The 22,204-nt window shown below is 49.4% G+C and overlaps 6 protein-coding genes across 6 annotated transcripts; 3 read left to right on the forward strand and 3 right to left on the reverse strand.

Moving 5' to 3' along the window:
* The first annotated feature begins 723 nt into the window (after nucleotides 1-723).
* On the forward strand, nucleotides 724-2,928 carry EI90DRAFT_2990239 (uncharacterized protein). Its single transcript, XM_039056085.1, has 6 exons — nucleotides 724-1,172; nucleotides 1,227-1,324; nucleotides 1,378-1,433; nucleotides 1,502-1,633; nucleotides 1,687-1,979; nucleotides 2,032-2,928. Exons 1-6 carry the CDS (start codon nucleotides 1,013-1,015, stop codon nucleotides 2,802-2,804), a joined length of 1,512 nt encoding a protein of 503 aa, XP_038921234.1. The 5' UTR covers nucleotides 724-1,012; the 3' UTR covers nucleotides 2,805-2,928.
* A 31-nt stretch (nucleotides 2,929-2,959) lies between these two features.
* On the reverse strand, nucleotides 2,960-7,041 carry EI90DRAFT_3037344 (uncharacterized protein). Its single transcript, XM_039058770.1, has 10 exons — nucleotides 6,770-7,041; nucleotides 6,379-6,694; nucleotides 6,215-6,327; nucleotides 6,131-6,164; nucleotides 5,589-6,076; nucleotides 5,171-5,530; nucleotides 5,031-5,120; nucleotides 4,744-4,978; nucleotides 4,540-4,683; nucleotides 2,960-4,487 (listed from the first exon to the last, which is right to left on the reverse strand). Exons 1-10 carry the CDS (start codon nucleotides 6,968-6,970, stop codon nucleotides 3,073-3,075), a joined length of 3,396 nt encoding a protein of 1,131 aa, XP_038921235.1. The 5' UTR covers nucleotides 6,971-7,041; the 3' UTR covers nucleotides 2,960-3,072.
* A 12-nt stretch (nucleotides 7,042-7,053) lies between these two features.
* On the forward strand, nucleotides 7,054-9,169 carry EI90DRAFT_2263009 (uncharacterized protein). The gene has a single exon (XM_039052783.1). It carries the CDS (start codon nucleotides 7,103-7,105, stop codon nucleotides 9,011-9,013), a length of 1,911 nt encoding a protein of 636 aa, XP_038921236.1. The 5' UTR covers nucleotides 7,054-7,102; the 3' UTR covers nucleotides 9,014-9,169.
* A 1,233-nt stretch (nucleotides 9,170-10,402) lies between these two features.
* EI90DRAFT_2263806 (uncharacterized protein) lies at nucleotides 10,403-11,655 on the reverse strand. The gene has a single exon (XM_039052784.1). It carries the CDS (start codon nucleotides 11,508-11,510, stop codon nucleotides 10,560-10,562), a length of 951 nt encoding a protein of 316 aa, XP_038921237.1. The 5' UTR covers nucleotides 11,511-11,655; the 3' UTR covers nucleotides 10,403-10,559.
* A 1,207-nt stretch (nucleotides 11,656-12,862) lies between these two features.
* EI90DRAFT_2264188 (uncharacterized protein) lies at nucleotides 12,863-14,757 on the reverse strand. Its single transcript, XM_039052785.1, has 6 exons — nucleotides 14,640-14,757; nucleotides 14,475-14,516; nucleotides 14,204-14,311; nucleotides 13,845-14,138; nucleotides 13,155-13,358; nucleotides 12,863-13,099 (listed from the first exon to the last, which is right to left on the reverse strand). Exons 1-6 carry the CDS (start codon nucleotides 14,674-14,676, stop codon nucleotides 13,032-13,034), a joined length of 753 nt encoding a protein of 250 aa, XP_038921238.1. The 5' UTR covers nucleotides 14,677-14,757; the 3' UTR covers nucleotides 12,863-13,031.
* Nucleotides 14,758-16,117: 1,360 nt separating this feature from the next.
* On the forward strand, nucleotides 16,118-17,505 carry EI90DRAFT_3037353 (uncharacterized protein). Its single transcript, XM_039058771.1, has 5 exons — nucleotides 16,118-16,677; nucleotides 16,736-16,947; nucleotides 17,027-17,252; nucleotides 17,352-17,379; nucleotides 17,466-17,505. Exons 1-3 carry the CDS (start codon nucleotides 16,454-16,456, stop codon nucleotides 17,188-17,190), a joined length of 600 nt encoding a protein of 199 aa, XP_038921239.1. The 5' UTR covers nucleotides 16,118-16,453; the 3' UTR covers nucleotides 17,191-17,252; nucleotides 17,352-17,379; nucleotides 17,466-17,505.
* Nucleotides 17,506-22,204: the final 4,699 nt, after the last annotated feature.

The following is a 22,204-nucleotide window of genomic DNA, read 5'->3' on the forward strand; positions in this document are numbered from 1 at the left end:
ATGTCGATCGATTCCGGCTGTGGGAATAAAATGACCGATCTTTGAAAGGCCATCGTGCGCGGGTTCGGCGGGTTCGGCGTCATTTCTTGCATTGGTCGTTGTCAAGTATGGCCAGTTTATGTCGCCTTTGAGCTTTGTATGACGCTCAGACTGAGCTGAGCTCTGTTTTCTTTTCCTTTACTGTTTGGATGATTCTCCTTTGATCACTTCAGTGGTTGCATCACTTTCCGATATTACCTATCACTTTGGGCAGAAGTCCGTGGGTCTGGGATACTGCGATTGCTCTCGATAATTTAGTCGAAACCATGCACGCTGAGGAAAGTAGATCCATGATAAAATCATGAAATATCCTGCACCACCGCAGGATTATGTCGACTATGGTGTCATTTTATAGACCATCACCTCCGGCTTGGTGAGAACTGAGAGGAATCGGCTTTAATCACGTCATTCACAAAGTGCCACCACAGCCTTCTAAACTGGAGGCCGTCGAATACATATATAGAACAAGATTCTTATCGTGTATACACTTGCAAAGATTCCAATTCCGTATCTACATAGGTGTCCAAAGCCAAAAATATGGGATTTACAGATTATGGGTCAAAAATATTGAAGAGCGAGCTGAATCAAACGGGATTCGGGTGCAAAAAGCGGACGTACCTCTGATGAATATCTAGGGAAAAATCATTTTTTTAATGGTAAAACCTCATGGCAGACACGATATAATCATGGAACTACTTTTCTCAATGCGTGGTGAAAATGGGTTCCTAGCTCCAGGAACTATCATCGGGCGAGTAGTTGGTGACATCAAACGTGGCAAAGCGTTGTTGTGACTTCGCATTCACTCTGGTAACGTCTGACCGACATCTTCCGATCGAGTGCCATCAATTGTTGATATTCGATCGGGTTTGACACGGCTGGACGCAAACGCATAAAGGGCCGTGCTGCATGGAGAACCTCTTCCCCAAAAAATACCTTGTTGCCCGACGCACATTCATTCTTTTAAACATCCGTCATGCTTCGTCCTGTCTCTTCTGCTCTTTTACTTCTCGCTGCTGGTGCGAACGCGTTCTTCCGAATGCCTTGTGCCAAACCAATCCTTAATGGGAGGTACGACGCTATTGTCAGTCCGGGGAAACCTAGCAGCCATTCCCATACCATCATGGGCGGTAGCAGTGCGTATTTCGGTGAAGAAAAAGACCGATCGCGAATTTAATGGTGCCATTCAGATATTGGGCTCTCCTCGGATTTTAAGGACATGCGCGGCTCCAATTGTACCACATGCAAAGTGAAAGACGACCTGTCTGCCTACTGGATCCCACAGTTGGTGAATTTATTCTTCTGTTCCTATCTAAGACGATGGGCTAGAGCTTGTTCTAGTACTGGGAATGGCCCAACATGACGTATTCTCCCGTGAATCATGGTGGAATGCTTGTGTGAGTTAATCTCAAATGACGGTATCCCTGACTGTGCCTGACTTGACGTCTTCATGATACATGTAAAGGTATTATTTGCAGCGTTCCGGAGCAAACGAGACGCTCGCTGGGTTCCCTGATGGTCTTCGTATGGTGGCGGGGGATCCCAACGTCCGCAGGGACATGGGCACTCTTGAATCCCGGGGAATTTCGTGGTTATGGTGCGTGTCGAGCATAATTTAGCCCTGTTAGTTATACTTACCAACTAGTGTAGTATCGATTACAATCATGCACACCCTCAAACCCCCGGCTTCCCTTCCACCAATGATTGCCCTGATGGTCTTCGGGCCCAAGTATTCATGCCTTCTTGCTGGGACAACGTCAACGTAGACAGCCCCGACCACAAATCCCACATGGCATATCCTGATGGAATGGACAATGGCCACTGCAATAGTTCCCATCCAATACATCTCATCTCAATTTTCTTCGAGATTTACTTTGACACTCATAGTTTCTACAAATTAAATCAAGGTGGTCGCCCCTTGTTATCGAACGGTGATCGTTCGGGTAAGTTATCTTCTAGGTCCATATGACGATCACTAAAGTGATTGGCCTGTAGGTTTTGGGCTACACGGAGACTTCATGAACGGCTGGGACAGTTCCGTTCTCACTCGTGTCGTCCAACAGTGCACGAACATGTCAGGAGTGATCGAGGACTGCTCTGTTCTCAATGACGAAGGAAGGCTTCTCCCTGATGACGAGCTCAATCAATGTTATCCTCGCTCGGATCCCTTATCGTATGAGCGGGTCGATGCTGATGTTCTTCCCTTCCTTCCCGGCTGCGTCCTCCCCACGGATGGACCAGATCCTGCCGATCCTGAGGCTCGCGCTCCAGGATGTACCATTCCATCCTCACCTTCCAGCAGCAGCTCCAGCCCCATGAAATCTTCTGCATCTTCCCACACTTCTTCCTCCACCTCATCCACTTCGATGAGCCCACCGGCACTCGTCAACGCGCAGAATGCGACATCCACCACGCCCGTCCCTTCCAGCGGCCGCTCAAGCCCCTTGACCTCCACCCCGGTAAGCTCGCCGGCGACCCACAGCATGCATAATCCATCATCCGCTACGCCCACTCCTTCCTTCACCCCTACGCCTGCGGTTACTCCGACCTCAAGCAAATCGCAATCTTCCCATTCTATGCATACGCCTACTCCGTCCTCTTCTCATCACCACCACCATCACCACCATCATCATCATCACAATGGGACCCAAGCCAACACGACGTCTGTTGATCCTCATGACGGATGTGGCACGAAGGAGCCTAAGCGTGAATACCTCGCACGCCACAAGCGTAGCTCTATCCCACGTCGCCTGAATCACGGTTTGTAAAGCGCAGTGGAGGTCCTATTTTCTTTGCCCAGCCTAGGTCTGGAGGCTTGTAGCCTGTTTTTTTTTTTGGCCCTTTCTCCGACGGTGCCTTGGTTTCTCATATTGTAATTTCCAATCACAAAATACCGTGTCATCTCACACAAGAGATGAAATATCACCCGTGAATTATACAGTATGATGTATATGAGCAGCGTAAACAACAGTATTAAAACCAGAGAAACAAAGAAATCATAGAAGGAATAAGTTACGTGTTGAAGTGCGAATGTCTCTACTCTGGCTCCCCCTCTGCATCGATGTCGTCTTCGCCTTCCGCATCTTCATCGCCTAGGTCAAAGCGAATGGTGTCCATCTCCTCCTCACCCTCCCCATCAGCATCAGAGTTGTCGTTGTCCATCTTGACATTGGCACGGTGGCCATTTGTAAGTAGGGCCCCAGGCGAGGTCTCACCTGCGCTGGAATGTTCATATTGATCATGGTCTTCACCGTTCGTTCGTTTTGGAGCGAGTTCTGTGTTGTTGGGCGAAAGGTCATCAGATGGATTTTTCCCGCGATGCTTGTGGTGCCGTCGTAGAGCGGCTTCGGGATCGTCCAGTAATGGTGTGAACGGAGGATTTTTTGAGGCCCCGTTTAATCGCAAAGAAGTCCTCTTTCCATTCATCGGCGTGAAACTGAGCTCTTCAAAGTGGCCGTTCTCGTTGGTGAATAGCTTCGCGGTGGTTCTGCCAAGACGGTGGCTCGGGCGCTTGCGTTGATGAGAGGGTTTATTTTCTCCGTCACTCAGTGGGGGACTGCCATGCCTGGTTGGTGGGGAAGAAAGAATGGATGACTCTGGGGAAGTCTGGATGCGCCGTCGTTTGCGCGGCGGAGTTTGCATTTTAACCACTGATTCGATGGACGCTTCTCTTGAGCGTCTCCTTCCTCTTCCATTGCGAATTGGTGTGCCACCAGGTCCCTCCTCCCTCAACATTCCTTGGCTTCGCGTGCGGCGCCGAGGTTCCCCAGGAAGAGAAGCTGAGCGCAGTGAGGAATGCCGCAACTTTATTGAGCGTAGAAGTCGTTGCTGTGGATGAGAACGTATCCTGAGTCCGCGAGATGGTGTCTCCTCTATCTCCCTGAAATCGTCATCTTCCTCCTCGCCGTGGATGTCTGCAGATGCGGGCTTGGGTGAACGGGCAGCATTGAAACGCGATGGTCCTGCCTCGGGTGTGAGATTAGGATCTTTGGCTTGCTCGACTGCAGACAGCGACTCATCTCCTGGAAGTGAGGCTGTGGCGGGTGAGGAAGGTTTGAGATTTGAGACCCCTGACATAGGTTGTAGTGGTTGAATGGGAACGTCGAATTTCGCGGCTCTAGATAGGAGGTACGGCGTCCACTTAAGATTCTCCGGCTTCAGGGTGAGGTAACCTTTGGCATTCCACTTCTCAAGGTACCCGCGTACTGTGTCTCTGTCCCACCGGATATTGTACGAATTCGGGATTCGAGAGTCCGTGACAACCTCTTCCTTTGTGGCTGTCTTTCGGTGTGAATTGCGGCGAGGTAAGGTCAAAGGACGTGGTCTACGATGTCTAGAAAATGGAGTCTTTGGTGTCGGAGTTGAATTGCGATCTGAGATGTGGATCATGTGCCGGTCTTGCAAAGTGGCTAGAACGTCTTCTGGTTTGATCGCTGTGGCTATACTTATGCCTGATTGCAGAACACATAAGAGCTTGTCCCACGTCACGCTTCCTACACTCACTGTCGATGGTGACATGATCAGGAGCATTTTGGAGGTATCTCATGATCGCGAGGGTCCAATAGTTGCGGTAGCTCAACGCTCCCAGAGCGGAGAGTGGTTTCTCTGGGGAACCGGCACGCCCTTCTTTTTTCGACAACAGGAAGCCTGTGTTAAGTCCCTAGATCAGCTCACGGCGGGCGGCATCACAATGTGATACAAACTCACTGAAGTCAATTAACAGGTTGCCCCAACCTTTCCTTTGCCGGACTGGAAGAGTCATGATACAGCTCACATTATAATCCTTTGGACTCCGCTTCTCCTTGCTGAAGTAACCAACAAAACGGGTACCTCCGTCATCCGCCTCAGTCATGACGTAGAACAGAAATGGCTCCACATCGTAGAAGAGACTCTTGTGGTCAAGGAACATTTTTGAGAGCAGGCATAGATTCTGGCAGTAGATCTGAAACTCGCCAGTCCATTGGCACACCATGAGTACCACATTTAATGCATACCTTATTTTTCCGTCCGTCAACTTCGAAAACAGATATGTTTCCATCTCTGTATATTTCATCACCCGGAGGATGCCTTGCCTTACATTTCCTCTGAAGGTTGCATTTGAGCCTTGTCAGCTAATGAAGTAGAGAAAGCGTACCAAGTGTCGAACAAACCCAAAAGCGCTCTTCATGTACTTCAAGCAGAACTCACACATCCAAAGTCGACCTTCGGGAATATTATTGTATTCTTCTGGGAAGGGCGCATCGTACCAAGTATCAATATCGAATTTTCCAAACCGCAATATTCGAATGCGAAGCGGCGGCGGTTCCAATGAAATTCCACCCGGGGTAGACGGAAGAGGGGTAGAGGGTCCAGGGACTGGGCTACCAGTTTGTTCGAGTCGAGGTGTGGAGGGGACAAGAAGTTGAGTAAGGGAACGGAGGGGGCGTATGGAATTGTGCGCAGGTCCTAAAGGTGTATCGAAAGGCAAAGGGAGAGGGGGAGGTGCGAGTCTTAACTGAAAGGCGGAATGCTGAGGAGACAGAATAGTAACCAAAGATCTTTTCCTCGCTCACCTCAGCAGCAATGCGACTTCTCTCGAACTTGTTTTTGTCATCGTTGGTGATTGAAGTTTTGGACGTATCAAGGTCCTCTTCTTTCAGAAATGACTCAAAGGGCGAGGAAGGCACTTGCTCTTCTCTGATTTGCAGTCGAAGCTTGAGTGTGAGCTTCTCACCGCGGGTGGAGTGGACTAATGTGCCATTGAACTTCGGACGGGGTTTTCTGACGCTCCTAGACGATTTACTCCTCCTCAAAGAGAACTTGGCTTTTCTAGGTCTCGCCTTGGTTATTCGTCCTCGGCGTCTTGCTGGGGTTGCAATGGAGAGGGTTTCATCGGTGGGCTCCTCTTCAAGCGCCTCTTCGTCGGCTTCGGCCTCTGGTGACCCTCCAGAGCGTGAAGACTCGGAATACTCCGACAGTACTATCGGTGGACACAAGGGACAGTTCCAATCACCCTCTGGAGTGTTGTCGAAAGGTGGATCGAGGCAGTCATAGTGCCAGCCTGTAAACATGTGAGAAAGCAGGAACACGTTTTGAGGGATAAATAAGCCCCCACCCCGATCGCAATTGTCACAGAACAATAGTTTGGTCTGCGGAAACGGTCAATGCTTCGGAGAAAGCAGCAAAAGAAGCTCCCTACATCGTCGCCTTTCTGTTGACAGATCTCGCACGGTTTACATTCCATACAGGTCCATGGATAATCCCTCGCAATCCTTGCGGAATGAGGCTTGATGTCAACGCATGTAGGGTGTCCTAACAAGACATTCATGACATACGCTGCTGCTTCCAGGCGCCTGCACTCACCACTTCGTCCACACTTGGCACAGCTCAGCATTGACTCGGGCTTTCCGAACTTATTTCGTTCGTCATCTCCTTGACAGAAACCACATTCAAGCTCTCTTTTGGGACGTTTAACGCGTTTTGGCCGCTTTGGGGGTGGTGGACGGGGGGGGTCTTCAAATGGTGGTTCTTCAGGCTCAAAAATAGGTTCGGGTGGAGGCCCTTGAGGGCCGTCACGGTGATAGATATCCAGGTGATGTGGTTGAAGGGATTCGGGATGATAATTTGAGTTTTCGGGAAAGTAATTGTCGGGTGCTTCGGTTGAAGAAGGATCGAAATTCTGCACGCGTCGGAATACAAATAATGTGAATCCGCGAGTAAACTCTAACACAACACAACACAACTCGACACCTACACCATTGGTAACAGCTTGTCGGCTGTTCGGAAGGTACGAATATTGCTCGGCACCGTGCGTTTCGTCATAGGCGTTCAAAATGGCAGGATCAATTACCAGAGTTGGGGACACAGGCGGAGCTGGACTGGGGCTGTAGACCTCTTCCTCCGCATTATCTGACTCTCTCCAAAAGAGTGCAGGGGCCGGGAACGCGAGGGGCATCAAGGAAGGGAGTTCATACGACAAGCGAGCGGTGCTCGAAGTCGACTAACCAATGATAGGGAATGATCACGTGTGGATTCCTTATTAGCACATGATCATTTGAGCACACTTTTTTGACTCCTCACAATCACGATGACCACGCTCAACGAGGCCGACAGTTGCAGTGACTATGACCCGTTGTTCGATGGAAGTGATGCTTCCGAGCATGGTGACGCTCCCAATCAGAGTGGCAGCCATGGCTCTTTTTCTCCAGGTGATGCCGCTGGCGGTAAGTCCCTTGCGGGGGGAATAGCTCCGGCCTTCCACTCTACATTGGCTTTGCCAACGAGCTCAGATGTTAAGACAGTCCAGGGAACTGTTCTGACGCGCAGTGTTAAAAATGTGGGGACTATTGCACTTCCTGTGTCCCTCACGAACCGTGCTGAACATAAATTCTCTCCATCCTCAATTTCTGCCTCAATTAGCGGTACACCAGATGTTTCCAGTTGGAAAACGAGCCTGCGTAAGCGTGGAAGAGGCCAACAGGTGGACTCGATGCCATCCGCAGTGATGTCGAAAGCTCCCAGCGCTTCCCCTATCCCTCTTACCGCACTGCGACCTGGAACTTGTCACACCGGTGTCTATTCAACCCAGCGACAATTTGCGCCTCCCCCAGTGAAGCGCCCTCGAGTGGAGTACAGACCTCCAACCCCGGCGGATACATCTTCTTATGAAGGTCAAGTTTTGGCAAAATTCATGACAGACCCATCTTGTATCACCACCGTACGGGCGTACATCCATCTTCTGGCTGATCTGATCCCCTCATGGAAGATTACGACAAATCCCCCTTTCTCCATAACCTGGAAAGCTCGTCGCATACCTGCCGGGGCATCTGCGTGGGACATTCCTTTCCCGTTTGCTCCAGGGCAAGCTCCAAAAGGCTACATACAGAAATGGTACGGAAACCGCCGAGCAGTTCTCCTTGAGGACATCAAACAGGCTGTGAAGCATGTTGTCTTCAAGGCAGAGACAGCGCGCCAAGCCGAGATTCAATTAGATGCTCTGGCGGGTTGGGGAGAGGATGCTAACGACCAGGTTAGGCTCTCAAGGGTGGCAAATGCTATTCATCGAGGCCTCCGAAAAATGCTTCAACGGCAGGTGGAGTTCATGGCAATCGATCTGGAGCAGTTACCCGACCTCCCCGGCAACTCGTCTGGCGTCACTCCACATTTACTGTTGACGGAGTCTCCATTGGACCTCCCTGCTGTTGAAGAAGTTGTTGGACAATGCATCAGCCAGGTCTGCCAGGGTACAAGCAACACTGACACGCTTTCAATTCATCTATCACCCCCAGTTGGTGAGCTGCCTTCATTGACGGACCCGGCAGAGGCGAGCTCCACGACGAACCTCTCCCAGGTTGATGCTTTTGGTGGGACAAATGAAGCATCTTCATCCTCTCCTTCCTTCCTCCCAACACCATCCTCGTCCCTCAGCCCATCTATTTCAGACAATGGCCATGATCTCCCTTCGATTCTGTCAAATCTTACTGTCCCTGACTCAATGATCGATCCCTCTCTTTTGGACACAGCATCATGCCAGGACATGCTAGACGAAGCCGCTGACGCAAGTGAGCCTACGGTGCCAGATTTCGACCTGGACGTACTCGAACGTTTCATTGCTCAATTTGGTAGCAACGATGGAATCACACCCACACCTCCTGAAAGCCCAGAAATACCTGTTCCATCTGTTCCTTCGCCCGTAACGGCATCCCAGCCTCCAAGACCATCCAAACGCAAATCTCGCCCGGCGCCCCGTGCCCGAGCGAAGCCCCGCGCCGCGCGATCCCCCGCATCTACTGGCGCCTCCACAACTGCCACTGTCTCCAAAAATCAGATCGTAGTGAGCGAAGTGTGCAAGCGTGCTCAGGAGACGCGCGAGCGCGTCAGAAACCAACTGCAGAGCGTCGAGAGGCAAATGAAAGAGTTGGCAGTCGAAGAACGAGTCTTGTTACACCTGGTTCGGGGTTTGGCAGCGAAGGAGAATGTTGTACCTACAACCAGCTGACCAGAGGGTGCTGCTTTCTTCGATTGGAGGTTGTTCAGGCTGGGGTGGGGTGAGGGAGGAAATGGGTCAATGATCGTCAGAACCCTGGTCTGAGAACGTTTGCCCCAATTCGACACATGTTTGAACCTATCTTGTGAGTTAAATCGTACCATAGCTCCTCGAGTTTCCAAATGTTCATTTCCCAACTCGTCCCAGTATTGTCTTAGAACCAAACAGTCGAACCGGCTTCTCTTATCTCTCTTTCATTTTCCCTCTTCACATTATTCGAACATGCTTCCGACATGCATTCCGACATCAATGAAATTAGTCAATTACTACATCCTTTTATCGTTGCCGCGATAAGCGGAACGCCCAGCGTCCGATGACACCTTTCGCCATTGACACAAGTGATTGCATTCTACATGGTAATGAACAGTACCACAGTACCGCACCTTTCACTCCAAGGGAAATCAACTGGCAGCTCACCTAGCCGCAACCTGAAGTCATTGCGATGTACGTGGGTCACAATATCTATCCAGGATTCGGAAACACGTACGACAAGAAGAATTCGGTATGAGCTTTGATTTATTTGCGTAACTACTCGATCCTTGGCCTGCATCCCAACTTCGACTCCCCCATGATCGGTCACTCATTGCATGCAAAGCTTTAGACTTTCAGCTGTACATTTTTGCCCTAGGAATGAACGGCACCCATGGGCTGTCTATGCCACAGCTGCGCGCATACATGATTAGACCCGAAGTTTATTTCTTTTTCTTTTTTTCAGGCCCTATATATCGATGTACCTACTAGTATGCTGAATTCTGCTAGTAAGCCATGAGGACCCCAGCCTGTCCAACAATTATTACACGGCCGACGCGACCGGCCATGCGCACGCAATACTGATATTCGCATATTTTGTGCACAGTACAAACTGGCCCGGCCACAGTATGCGCGCCTGCACGATTGATCGGGCGGTCCACCGGTCACTAACACATGTGTACGCCATGACATGGAACGCATCCATACATATATGGGAGAGCGTGCTAGGTAGCTTGACAAGAAACAGAAAAAGAAAAGCGTTCGTTCCTAGACGTGTATGTATACGCACAGTACAGTACTCAGTGTACTTGCATAAGAACGCGCAATCACATAAAAGTCCAACTATACGGCCCTGCAATGAGAATCGAGCCAAAATGCAAGAAAGGAAGAAAAAAAAAAACGACAAGCTGTCTGTCACCAACGTCGTTCATTAAACACGATCTTCGCGAGGGGGGTCAGGGGGTCAGGGGGGCGGGCAAAGAGGGTATATAATGTGGAGAATTAAAAAGAAAAACAGGATTTTCATCACAAACGGGATGTGTTCTTGTTTGTTTGTTTTTAGAAAAATTTTGAGGCAGAGTCCCCACGACAGGAGGGTAGCCAGACGAAAGACCAGGGGGGGGGGGGGAAGCAGAGGACCACAAGCGGCGCAAAGAAATGGAAAGTGGGAGGAACAAAGTGCGTGAGAAGACAGACGTGTTGGGATCAGACGAACGGCTGGAAGAATGAGGAATGGATGCGGCAATTATTACTGATATGCCTCTCCATGGTACCCCATCATACCATTAACACTAGGCCTCTGAATGTTGCTGGGAGTACTCAAACTCCTCGCTCTCCAATTCCCGACTCCCACACCCCCCAGCCGCCGAGGCACTCGTCCGCCAACCTCCCTCCTATCTTCCTCATCATCATCACCATTGTAGACCGCCCGCCCATCGCCCCCTAGCCCTTCCATCGACATTCCGGGCAGTCCCATGCCAATGCCCATACCCATACCCATACCCATACCCATTCCAACCCCTACGTTACAAATTGCAGTACCGGCACTCCTCGCCCCAGTACCCCGTGTATTGGACGGGACCCCATATCCAGGCACGCTCGCGCCCGTGCCTGCGCCCGCGCCCGAGCTGGTATTGCCCTGACCGCCTTCACCGCCACGCAACAAGGTTGCACGCTTACTGGTATCCTGCGTGAGTGTATGACTCGCAAGCCTCTTATAACTCGGCCGAGGATCCCCAATCTGTCCCGTCAGATTGCTCTTCGCCAACGGACCAGGAGGAGCAGTCGCGCTCAACGCAGAGATAGCATTCGCCGATGACGGCGACAACGAGGAACTCCTACCAGCAGCGGCGTCAGACACTGAAGTCGAAACATCCGTAACAGACGTCGACCTAAACGGGGGGTGCGGACTCGAGGTCGAATAGGTACTCGCAGGCGTCGGAGCATTCGAAACGTTTGTCTCACCGCCCGGAGAACCCGCATTACTCGAATCAGGGCTGTTCAAGGATCCATGTCCACCGCTCCCACTCCCGCTCCCACTCCTACTCTCGCGACCCGAGCCAACAGTATTCAGGCTATGCGGGACGATGGACTTTCGAAGCAAAGTTCGGGCGGGTGGTTGAAGCCGTAATGCAAGCGGTTCCCTCGCCAAACAAGCTTCTTGATACTTCCGGAGATCGTCGGTATGATTCCCCGCCATCGGCTTCGACGAAGATCTGTTTGAAAAAAGAAGAATGTGATAAGAAAAACCGCCAGGTACCAACAAACAATGAAGACAAGGGGGGGAAAAAAAAATTGAAAAACAATGTTGTCTTCAGCCGCCATCATCATTCAGGCACCGAAGAGTTGTGAGTTAAACAAAACGGACGTAGAAGCCGTAAGGAAAAATATTCAATCGATCAATTCTAATTAGGAAATCGGAAGGAAAAGTGACAGCCGCGAAGAAGAGTTCTAAAATTAAAAGGTCACACAAATTTATTGATTTAAACTCACCCATCAACAGCGTTGTTCCCATGCGCCTGAGGCGTAATCAACGAATCCCCTCCAGCGCCGGCATGACCCACTCTCCTCCCGGTCTCGTTCGTCGGCGTCCGGATGCTGGGCATACTCATCACCCTCCCAAGCCCATTACTCCCCCCTCCGGCACCACCTCCAACCCAACCGCTCCCCAAGAGACTTCCCATCCCAGCACCAGGAGTCTGCCCAGCATTAGGTGTAGAACCCCCGAAGAACTGCTGGAACATACTCGCACTGGCACTCCCCGGCGCCGGTGTCTTCAACACGTTTCCTGCCCCTCCACTTCCACTTCCACCAGCACCAGGTGTACCCCCTCCGATAAACGCCTCTTTCTCAGACACAGTGCTGTCCATCGGAACAGTCATCCAATTCGCCCATAAATCCTTCAGTCGCCTCTGACTCTCCTTCTCTTCATCCGAGTTGTTGGTACCGGCACCAGAATGGTGACCAGCAGACGATGCACTGGTAGCACTATCCTCAGCGGATGGTGCTGATGAAGTAAGCGCGTTAAGTGAAGGAAGTTGAGAAGACGAATTTTTCGCGGCGATTAAAGGGGGGAATCCGGTGCCAGACGTCGCGGCCATTCTACCGCTGGGAGGGGGCACCCAAATTCCAACACCCATTCCCATTCCACTCGGAATCGGTAACTCTCGACTATTCGAATCCACCATCATTCCACCTCCAATCCGCCCCCCAGTTCCTTCCAAAGCACTCGCACTCGACTGAGAAGACGAGGAGGAGGATGACAGATTCTGATGATGGCCATGGCCATGTCCATGACCACCACTATCAACGAACCTCATTGCAGGCAACTGATGTTGTTGTTGTTGCTGTTGATGATGATGAGGCTGAGCATACGACGACATTCCACCCACTCCATGGCCACTCAGTCCATCCCCTCCTCCTCCCAACGACCCCGCGCTTTGATTAGCCCCTGAATTCGAATATAAACCATAACCGCTCCTCTTCGACGACCCTCCTTCATCTCCGCCTTCTCCACCAAAGCCACCATCGTACTCGTAGTCAGAAGAAGCGCCACTCCTTGTCGAGCTGCTCACGCTCGTAGCAGTGTTCGTCCCATCCCTAGATCCATATGCATAGAGTGGTCGCGGAGGCGGGGGAGGTGGAAGGGAATGCCCACCCAGAGCACCGCCACTACCACCACCTGCATAACTTGTCGAGTGGTCTCTCGTAGTACCATCGTCTAACGAAGAGATACCCGGTAAAGAAGTATTAGTGACGGGAGAAGGTTGCTGCTGCTGATGTCCATAACTTGCAGCGAACCAAGGTGAGGATGTTAAACACGACATGGCATCGATCCTCTTACCACCTCCTGAATTAGCAGGTGAAACGACGCCACCGGGTTGATTCAAAAGGTTAGCATAGGGGTGATTGGAAGGTGCCGATGCTGCAGTTGCCGCGGCCACAGCTGCGTAAGTCTCAAGAGGGTTTCGACTTTGATGAGAAGCGAGTGGCGTAGCGTCCGTCACGTTGTATCCACTCTGATGTGAGACATTAGTTGTGGCCGGATCTGTAAGGGATGAAGAAGGACGGGGTGCATAATCTCTCACTGTCAACGCATAAGGTAGGGGATCGGCAAATCCACCTCCGCCTTGTTGGTGTTGGGGAGGGAACGAAGAAATGGGATCGACAAAAGGTAAGGAGGAAGAAGAGGAAGATCGTTCATGATGGGGGGAAGATGAATGTGTTATTGGACCACCGCTACCAGTGTAAGGTGGTGGGTGTAGAGAAGGAAGGTCCGGAACAAGGGTATTGAAGATATTTGGCTCTGTTTCACCTGTATGCCACAATCATGAAAGGGTTCAAAATTCGGATCACCCCGAATTCATCGTCGTGAATGGGAGAAGGGGACGAAGAGATACCGAGAAAAATGCGAGGGGAGGAAGGAAAAGAAATGAAAAGGAAAAAAAAAAAAGATACGGGTCAGAAATCAATCGATGACGCAAATGTGGACACAAAAGATGATGTTGTTTCATCAGCAGGAACAAACACTTACTGAGTTGGAGGCCACTATCAAACCCCAAGTTGCCCACAGAGCCTGAAGTGGAGTATGATGCACGGGAAGAAGCCGATCCTGCATCACTCAGCCTTCTTGAACGATAGTGGTGATAATGTCCTTCCGAGGACAAATCCGGTAGTGAAGCAGCGGACGTGGTCGCTCCTCGATGGTTGTAGTATGGACTTGAGGGAATACTACTAGGAACGTATGACGGTCCTCCTACAGATCCATTCGCACGACCCAGTGAATCAGGAACTCGAGAACACGCAAGGTTATGGTAAACGCATTTTCCTGAGAGGGAAAAAAATTGGTCAGTGAGGAAAGTCGAAGGGAGAGTTTGTGGAAGTTTAACCTACCACATGGAATGCTCGTGTCGCATTTGGTGCGATTTTGAACACACTGATCGCATGGTTTACGTTTGGAGGACGATTTCGTTGGAACGCCTGCACTATGAGGCGGGACGTCTGGATGGCATTTATTGACATGACGAGAGAGCAAGTCGCTGTGCAGAGGGGAAGAAGTGAAAAGACAAGGAGGGGAAGGAGGCAGGTTGTAAGTTAGGTTAGGGTTGGTTTACGATTAGAATGACTCGGATGGGAGGGCGAATGACAAGTGATCATGGCGTACCTTCTTGCGAACGAGTCTCCGCATTCCTTACACTTGTAAGGTCTAAACCCAAAGCGAGGTTAAAGGTTAAAAAGGGTCAAGGTTATAAGTTTGAGGGGAGGCAAGACATTTCAGTTTACGGAAAAGAAAAGTTAAAAGAAGCAGCCCAAAACAAGGTGCACTAACCTCTCTCCAGTATGAGATCGAAGGTGTCTGACGACATGTTGTGATCTTGTAAAGGTAGAGCCGCAAACGGGACATGGATGTCTCTGTTGTTGTGGCGGTGGTTGCTGTGAAGGAGTCGAACTTGAACTTGTAGCCATTATTTTCTCGGTGAAGTGGAGCGCTTAGAGACGGGATGGAGTCAAGAGTGAAAAGTTGTGGATTGGGGGGGGGGGGGAGATGAGTGTGATGTTGGGTGGAGCTTATAAAGCACTGAAGACGTATTTTGAACTGGGGACAGTAGTAGGTGAGGTTGCGGTGAAGAGGGAGCGGTCAAGTTGCAGTGATGGATGGCGGGCGCGGAGGGCGCACACACAAGTGAGTTCAAGTTGCGTCGGTGATGGAGACGGGTGAATGAAAAGCAGAAGAAAAAAAAAAAAGAAAAGCTGGGTTGAAGAGGGAATGATGGATGATGTACGATGATGCTGATGACCAAGTATGAATGAGATAGTTACTTTGTTACTCCACTTTCTACTCAGTCCCAGAAAAGGCGCTCAATTAAAAGGGGTGAAGTGATAGGAAACACACTCTTGCTTTATCTTTTTATACCCGGTCCCTTGTCTCCAGCATGTGTGACCCCCCCAACAACGATCCACATACTCAAGGAAAAAGATAGAAGGGAAACGAAAAACACCAAGACAACGATACATAATTTAAATGTATGCAAGAAATTCATTCTCCACCCTATGACGACATTCTTTACGTAAGCATCATTTGACTCCACGTGTTTCGTCACTTTTCTCGATCCCTCCAGTCGACGCGTTCCCTTTTTTTTTCTCCTCGATTTCAAATAGGAGTGGGAGTAACCGAATGGTTAAAAACGGACTGAAAAGGGAAAAGAAAATAAAAAAGGGTTGGTTAAGATCCCTCTCCCATCATCGGCCATTCCATCCATATCGAAAACGTGCGTGTGTGTGTGTGTGATAGCATTTCTCACTCATCCCAAATATCCTCCTCCCCTCCCCCCTTCTCTCTCTCTCTTGTTTCTCGGGTCATCTCTAACCGTTCTAGTTTTGCTCGCTCTCGTGTCTTCTCTCATCACCAAGAAGGGTAACTTTTTTTCATCAATCTTCCTGTCCAGCCTACGTTCCATGCCCATTGATGCTCGAGCTATAATTCCGGCTCTTACCCTGCTACAAATACGAGCACTAGATTGAAAAATTTGAAGCGGGATATTCCGTCCTAGCCCGGCAGTTCAGCCGACTCTTCCGAGTAGCACTTGGCCATTCAAAATCAACAACTCGGTCGGTCTCCCTTGCTTCCCGATCCCTTGCTTGACCGTCGATTCTCTCTTCCCATGCATGGCTAACAAACGCAGCCTCATTGCACTGCGAATCATCCGATCACCCAACCAAATTGCTAAACGATCTTTAAGCTTCTGCGTTTAACTAATCTAAAACAAGCCCATCATACTCGTCTCCTGTTACGTACGTACGTACGTACGTATGCGTGTCACACCGCGATAGCTTGCGCACCGTACGCATGAGGCAGCGCTAGTACAGAAGCTTGTCAACTGGCAGAACCGCTCAAAGCCTAAGCGCCTCCATGCCAGAGCGTCCATGTGACGATTCATGCTGGCGCGGGCGCGCGTCAGATTTGGTCACCGGGGGTTAACTCGAATCTAGTCATCGCTCCGCACCACTGTGGTGCCTCATGTCAAATGTGAAATTAACCCCCCACCACAATTTCAACAAACGCCACGACCACCGCCAACTCCACACAACACAATTCATCGATCTTTACATGAGCTAGCCATTGCCATTAGCGGTCAACCCAATATGAATGTTAGTTATGCACGCCTTTCCTTTTCTTGCCTCTGTCACTCCACCCTGTGCATGGATCTCAGCATCAGCATCGCCGCTGCCACTCAACAACTTACTCCCTACGTAACGCCCGTACGTCAAAGATGTGTACATAATTCACCTTCAAACTCGGCTCCCCCACAACACGCCCTTCTTCGGGCTCACCCAGTCCATGATCCCTTAACTACATGTATGGTAATGTAAACAATAGGTACTGTACTACTACCAAGTCGATTTGCAAACCACAATCATGAATAGAATATCAATAATCATATCGTTCATCACCATCACCATCAACTACATTCTTACATCTTTAAGCACTCTAAACACTCTATTACAGTGCTTAGAATTGCAGGCTATACCACATAGTACCCATATCAGGAACGGGACTAACAACGCCGACGCCGCGCGAGAAAACAACTTGACCGCCCGTCTGTCGATCGAGATAAGGAGATTGAATCGGATTAATGGTACGTTGATCGAAAGTCTCCCCCCTCCCCTTGTCCCGGATTCTGTACCTTTTGGCTTTCTTTCTTTCTTTCTTTCAAGCTCGCTCGGCTACCGACCACCGCTGCTGCAGGTGCCGCCATGTGCCCGACACTCGATACTACGTAAAGCCACCGTGGTATGTATGTAGTGTAAACACGAAGAGAACTGAGGGCGTCAATGAAGACAAACTTCAAGCTTTTAAGCGTCATTTACTCGAGTTGTGACAGGTTCAAATTCACGAGATTAAATAGGACTTGTGTGCGCTGGCTTCAGTACCTCAGTTTTGGTATGCAATTGTGTCCTTGTTTCTGATTTCTGCTGCTCAATCGGTACATTGGTTTATCTTTTTTCTCTTTACACACGTCCATGTTGGAATAACCATCAGGGATGGAGTAACCTCCCTGGCATAATGGGTGAGTAGTGTATGGATGCACGCTAGACACTGAGGAAAGTGATTTCATGATAAGATCACGTAATACATTGAGATTCCGTAAGAAATCACCATAGGATTATTGGAAGCAGGATTTTGTCAATTATCGTATCATTTCACAAACTGTCGCTTCAGGCGTGCTGGAGGTTGAGTGGAACAGGATTTTAGTCATGTCATTTGGCAGACTCTTGCCACGGCTTTGCTGGAGCACGATTTTATCATTTCGGGAATCTTAGCAGTCAAATGGGATTTTTATTGAGTATCTAAGCACATCCCAGGTCTACCGAGGTGAGGATGATGATATGATGGAATTCTAATGATGGAAATTTGACGTTGGTTTGCGCGCATATAGCACCCGAGTGAGATTGCGGTAGTACTGGTACAAAAGCTAGAGTTCGCCTTGCTGGGACATGTTTGTGGCTAGTGAGTCATCTGTAAAGACAGTGCAAGCCCAGGAACCGCTCCGGTCAACTATTTGTGAAAATACTAGCATAGTTTAACTCAGTCTCAAGCTGAATAGCGTGGAGGGAAAAAGGAAATGAATAGAAAGAGCGGGTATGTCCATATAGTCGGTAGCGGGTAATTCCGCGATAATAGAAAAGGGAAAAGTATTCATTTACAGGTCAGGTGAAAGTCACCTGGTCAGAAACCTCCTTGAGGTTCTGTCATACCAACCTGGATGCGGCCAACCACTGTGCAGATGGAGGCTAAGTCCATGATTTCAACATATGATGTCACAGTCTTGAAATATGTCAGCTCTAGTGTGGCATCGCATCTGTCATATCCATACAATCCTGACCTCCACTCCGGGCTCCCGGAACTGACTCCGGAGCCCTACTTCCCTTCCATCACCTTCTCCTTGCCGACTCCCAAGAGGTTATCCCACCTCCGGCTCTGACACCACCTTCGGTCCGATTCCGGAACATTCCAGGTCCGACCTCAACCCCTTCCAGATGAGTACGCAACACCTACGCTCCTGACTCCAGACCTCCGCTCCGGAATCCTGTTTGCATCTCTGTCTCCGGAACCTCTGGTCTTAGCCCCAACCTTGGACTTTGACCCCACCTCCACTTATACCCATTGTATTGGTTAGCTCATTCCATTTAATTATGTTTGCCAATATTCCGGAGTTTAACTTCCAAGTTCGGACTTTCCAGACTTACCTTGGACCTTGCAACTATTGCATTGTCCTATTCAATTCCGCTATTCTCCCTCATTCCTATTTGGGCTGCTGCTTCCTTTCTATTCAGTCAGCTAGCCATTCCCCACTCCCAACCTCCTTCCTTCCTCCTTGGGCCTTGGCCCTTCATTCCTCCTTTGAGAAACACCATTGAGTCAAACCCTTGACCCTCGGTGTTGTTCCTCTTTCCATCTCCCTTTGTCTCCTTTTGTCCTACCCTCACTCCTTTTGATTCCGGACCCCTCCTTATATACAATGTACATAGTAACTTGTAACCTCAGTCCAAAATGGACATGAATTCCCCCCAAGAGACTTTCCCTCTGCTAGATCCGAAATTAGGGACCCCTAGGACAACCAGCAATGGCACAGCGCTCCGCCTGAGTCGCTGAGGCCGAGGTCCTTCCATGCTAAGTCTCCGATTCCACTCCGGAGTCGTCCGAATCCCCGCGTTCTAACAACTTCCCTTTTATAGTAGCCAAGTGGGGAATAGGGAGACTTACCCTTCTTCTCAACTCAATCCCTGCTTAGGCAAGTTGTAGTTACCCTCTGTAATACATGACAACTCAATCCCTGCTTAGTCCCTTCAGTGAGTTTGAGGAGCTGAGGACAGGGTCTAGCGCCCAGCCACCTGGAACACTGCACACACCTACAGTGTAGGTAGATTATTTTTGACATCTCACTTTGCTTCCGAAGAACTTTCCTTTCTCAGCTTGCAATACACACCTAAACTGCATGTAAACTAGCGGAAAAGCAGTGTTTTTGGATACTTCATTGATGTATCAGAGCAGTTTTATGTACTTTTGAGTAACGAAAAAATTTGCTCAAAAAAATTGGCAGTGAATTAGAATGTGATCACATGCCACCCAAATGCCATCCCTCTGAAATGCCTGCCCTAAATGTTCGCAAGTGCCAAGCCCATGAACAGAGAACAGGAAGCTCAAGGACATTTGGGAAGCAGCTTAAGTGCTCAGACTTTGAGGCTGTCAGAGACCAGATTCGAGACGAAGGAATGTCTCCGTGGCGGAGGGCTTCGGCCTCAGCGACTTCTGCCAAGAGCGCTGTGCCTAGTGACACGTCCGTGCCCTAACTTACTGACTGGCAATTAGAACCTAGGGGGGTAACTCTAGTTGATTTTTCTACTGGGGCGTAACCTATGTACAAGTGGGATATATATATGGTTACAGCGGAGACGGTTCCGCAATTGGCGGAGCCGAACGGAGCGGAGCTAACGGGGTTTAAACATTAGCCGACTGAATATTACCGACGAGTCGGTTCGCGGGGTTAGCGGAAAGGCAGGCGATAACCCAGAAACGGAAAGGAGGGATAAGCCTGAAGGTGGGCTCTGCAGGGCAGGCGAGTGTATTGCCCAGCGGAGGCGGGGGTGCGCTAGCGGACGTCGGAGCTGTCCGGAAGTCTTCGGGGCTCCGTACTTAGGGAGGCGTAGGTAATAAATTGAAATGAGGGGGTGGTGACCATCGAGGGGTACCGAGAGGATTGCGGAATAACGGGGGCTCCGAGGTTAGTGAGGGAGGAGCGGAGTTGGAACAGAGGGATCGGAGGGACCGGAAGTCGATGGCCGGGGATGGATATGACAGAGGCCGACTCCATATCTGAATGTTCCACCACAAATTGGGATCTCTCAACTGATGTGGGCTCTGAGGAATCTGAAGAGGAAGACTATGTAAGGAGCTTGGAGACATTTTATGATGTTTTTGAGAAGCTGAGCTGCTGAGGAAAAGGAGTTTGGAAGTACAAATCTCATAGACAACTCTGTTTGACAAGTAATCTTCCTTACCTCCACCTTCCAAAAAAGGAAATCGATTTCCGAAAAAAAATTGGCAGTCTTGCCAAATTTCAAAAACTTGTAGAATAATGCATTATATGCTTTCTTTATAGTACAATTTTCATTTGAGACAAAGTTGACTAGTAGGATTTTTTGCTGTGGAGTTGTCATGGATAATCTACCTACACTGTAGGCCTGAGGTCGGGCTGTCCCCGATTGAGGACCGAGCCCTGACAGCAGAAGAAGGGTTCAACCTACTTCTATCCCCCCTGATGTCGCTGGAAGATCAGATAGCAGAGCTGACCCGCCAGCTCCAAGATCTCCAGGCCCAACTGGCCACCCAGACCAGACCCACGGCCCCAGCCCTGGTCCCTACACCCACTCTGGCTCGTAAGCCACCCAAAGTAGCCACCCCTACCCCCTTCTCTGGGTCACAAGATGACCTAGACTGCTTCAAGGCAGAGTGTGGACTCTACATGAGCATGCACCATGCCGAGTTTCTGGACAAACACAGCCAAGTCCTGTTTGTCCTGTCATACATGAAAGGAGGGACTGCCGGACCGTGGGCCACCCAACGCATCAACACCCTCCTTGCCCCAGGAGCCCCAGCCATTTCCTTTGATGACTTTGCAGAGGAACTCAATTCTATGTTTGCAGACCCAAACTGACAAGCCACAGCCTGTCAAAAGCTTGCCTCACTCCGACAAGGGAATGAGTCGGTAGACAAACTGATCCAGCAGTTTGAGCTGCACGGTGTAGGAGAAATAACGGTCACACTATGGAAACCCATTATGGAAATATGCCAGATAAATCACAAAACCTCATACGACAAGTAGATATAAGAAAACTGAAGGACACAAATTTTTACGAATTTTTATGAATTATTATGACTATACGCGATAAATCGAAAGAAAGAAAAATAGCAAAAATACTTCAAGCTTACCATCAACGAGACGGAATTCCCAGGGGAATTTATAGCAAATATTAAAACAAGAATTAGGACAATTGACCAAGATTTGACTATAAAAACAATCAGAGAACCTCCATGGAAACTACTTTCCCACGTCCGCACACGTAGCCAAGGATGGAAGTACCACGGAACAAGGATTCCTCAGGAACTAATGCAAAATTCAAAGTCGTGTTTATAATAGGAAATGTAGATGTCCCCCAAACGGACCCAATGAGAGTAATTACAGGGGAAACTACCCATAAACGACGGAGATATGACTAAAACTCCTGCAAAACGAGGACAATATCTAAAAGGCAAGCGCGAAAATTAACCAGTAACGACCGAGACAAGCTTGATAGGCCATTAGAAAGGAAGGAATCTAATCTTAATCCTCCCAAATTTTCATAATAAAAGGATCATGCGTTAATGAGATATCCAATAACGGGAATAGCGACATCAAAAGTCCGAGCTCAGGGAAAAGACGATGTTTGCGTAGGATCCATAATTAAAACATACAACGAAATTTACACGGAAATTATTAAAAATGGGGAACTATAGTTATGCAAATTTTCAGCCCAAACGGTCCAGCCGTTGTGAAGTTATACCCATGACAGGAATATAGAAATCCACATCATGTGTAATGACACATGAGGGTGGCGATGCGCAGGGAACCGGCCGTCGGAACCGAGATCCGCACTTTGGCAGATCGTGAAGACCAATTTCCGTCCAAATAAGGAAGAGCCCGGTCAAAACAAAGCACGGAAAGTGCAAAACAACCTTAGATCATGAGGGAAAAATCTGAAATAAATCACAGAAGCCCATATGAAAGAAATAAAAACCCGTGCATATCATAAATCCCGAACATTTAAATGGAAACGGCGCCCGCATAATGAACG

The sequence above is a fragment of the Cantharellus anzutake genome, assembly GCF_015039405.1.
Source record: "Cantharellus anzutake strain C23 chromosome Unknown EI90scaffold_6, whole genome shotgun sequence".
In the NCBI taxonomy this organism is placed as follows: Eukaryota; Fungi; Basidiomycota; class Agaricomycetes; order Cantharellales; family Hydnaceae; genus Cantharellus; species Cantharellus anzutake.

Bases quoted from the DNA above. Each gene is read 5' to 3' on its own strand.
- EI90DRAFT_2264188 (XM_039052785.1), bottom strand. From the start codon at position 14,676: ATGTCGTCAGACACCTTCGATCTCATACTGGAGAGAG. The intron at 14,312-14,474 runs GTACGCCATGAT...AATGCCATCCAG, and splicing joins GGAGACTCGTTCGCAAGAAG to ACGTCCCGCCTCATAGTGCA. The intron at 14,139-14,203 runs GTAGGTTAAACT...TTTCCCTCTCAG, and splicing joins CGACACGAGCATTCCATGTG to GAAAATGCGTTTACCATAAC.
- EI90DRAFT_2263009 (XM_039052783.1), top strand. From the start codon at position 7,103: ATGACCACGCTCAACGAGGCCGACAGTTGCAGTGACTATGACCCGTTG.
- EI90DRAFT_3037344 (XM_039058770.1), bottom strand. From the start codon at position 6,970: ATGCCCCTCGCGTTCCCGGCCCCTGCACTCTTTTGGAGAGAGTCAGAT. The intron at 6,328-6,378 runs GTGAGTGCAGGC...ATGTCTTGTTAG, and splicing joins TGCCAAGTGTGGACGAAGTG to GACACCCTACATGCGTTGAC. The intron at 4,979-5,030 runs GTATGCATTAAA...GGCGAGTTTCAG, and splicing joins TTGACGGACGGAAAAATAAG to ATCTACTGCCAGAATCTATG.
- EI90DRAFT_3037353 (XM_039058771.1), top strand. From the start codon at position 16,454: ATGAATGTTAGTTATGCACGCCTTTCCTTTTCTTGCCTCTGTCACTCC. The intron at 16,678-16,735 runs GTAAACAATAGG...AATCATGAATAG, and splicing joins TTAACTACATGTATGGTAAT to AATATCAATAATCATATCGT. The intron at 16,948-17,026 runs GTACGTTGATCG...CTTTCTTTCAAG, and splicing joins GAGATTGAATCGGATTAATG to CTCGCTCGGCTACCGACCAC.
- EI90DRAFT_2990239 (XM_039056085.1), top strand. From the start codon at position 1,013: ATGCTTCGTCCTGTCTCTTCTGCTCTTTTACTTCTCGCTGCTGGTGCG. The intron at 1,173-1,226 runs GTGCGTATTTCG...GGTGCCATTCAG, and splicing joins TACCATCATGGGCGGTAGCA to ATATTGGGCTCTCCTCGGAT. The intron at 1,325-1,377 runs GTGAATTTATTC...AGCTTGTTCTAG, and splicing joins CCTACTGGATCCCACAGTTG to TACTGGGAATGGCCCAACAT.
- EI90DRAFT_2263806 (XM_039052784.1), bottom strand. From the start codon at position 11,510: ATGGCGGGGAATCATACCGACGATCTCCGGAAGTATCAAGAAGCTTGT.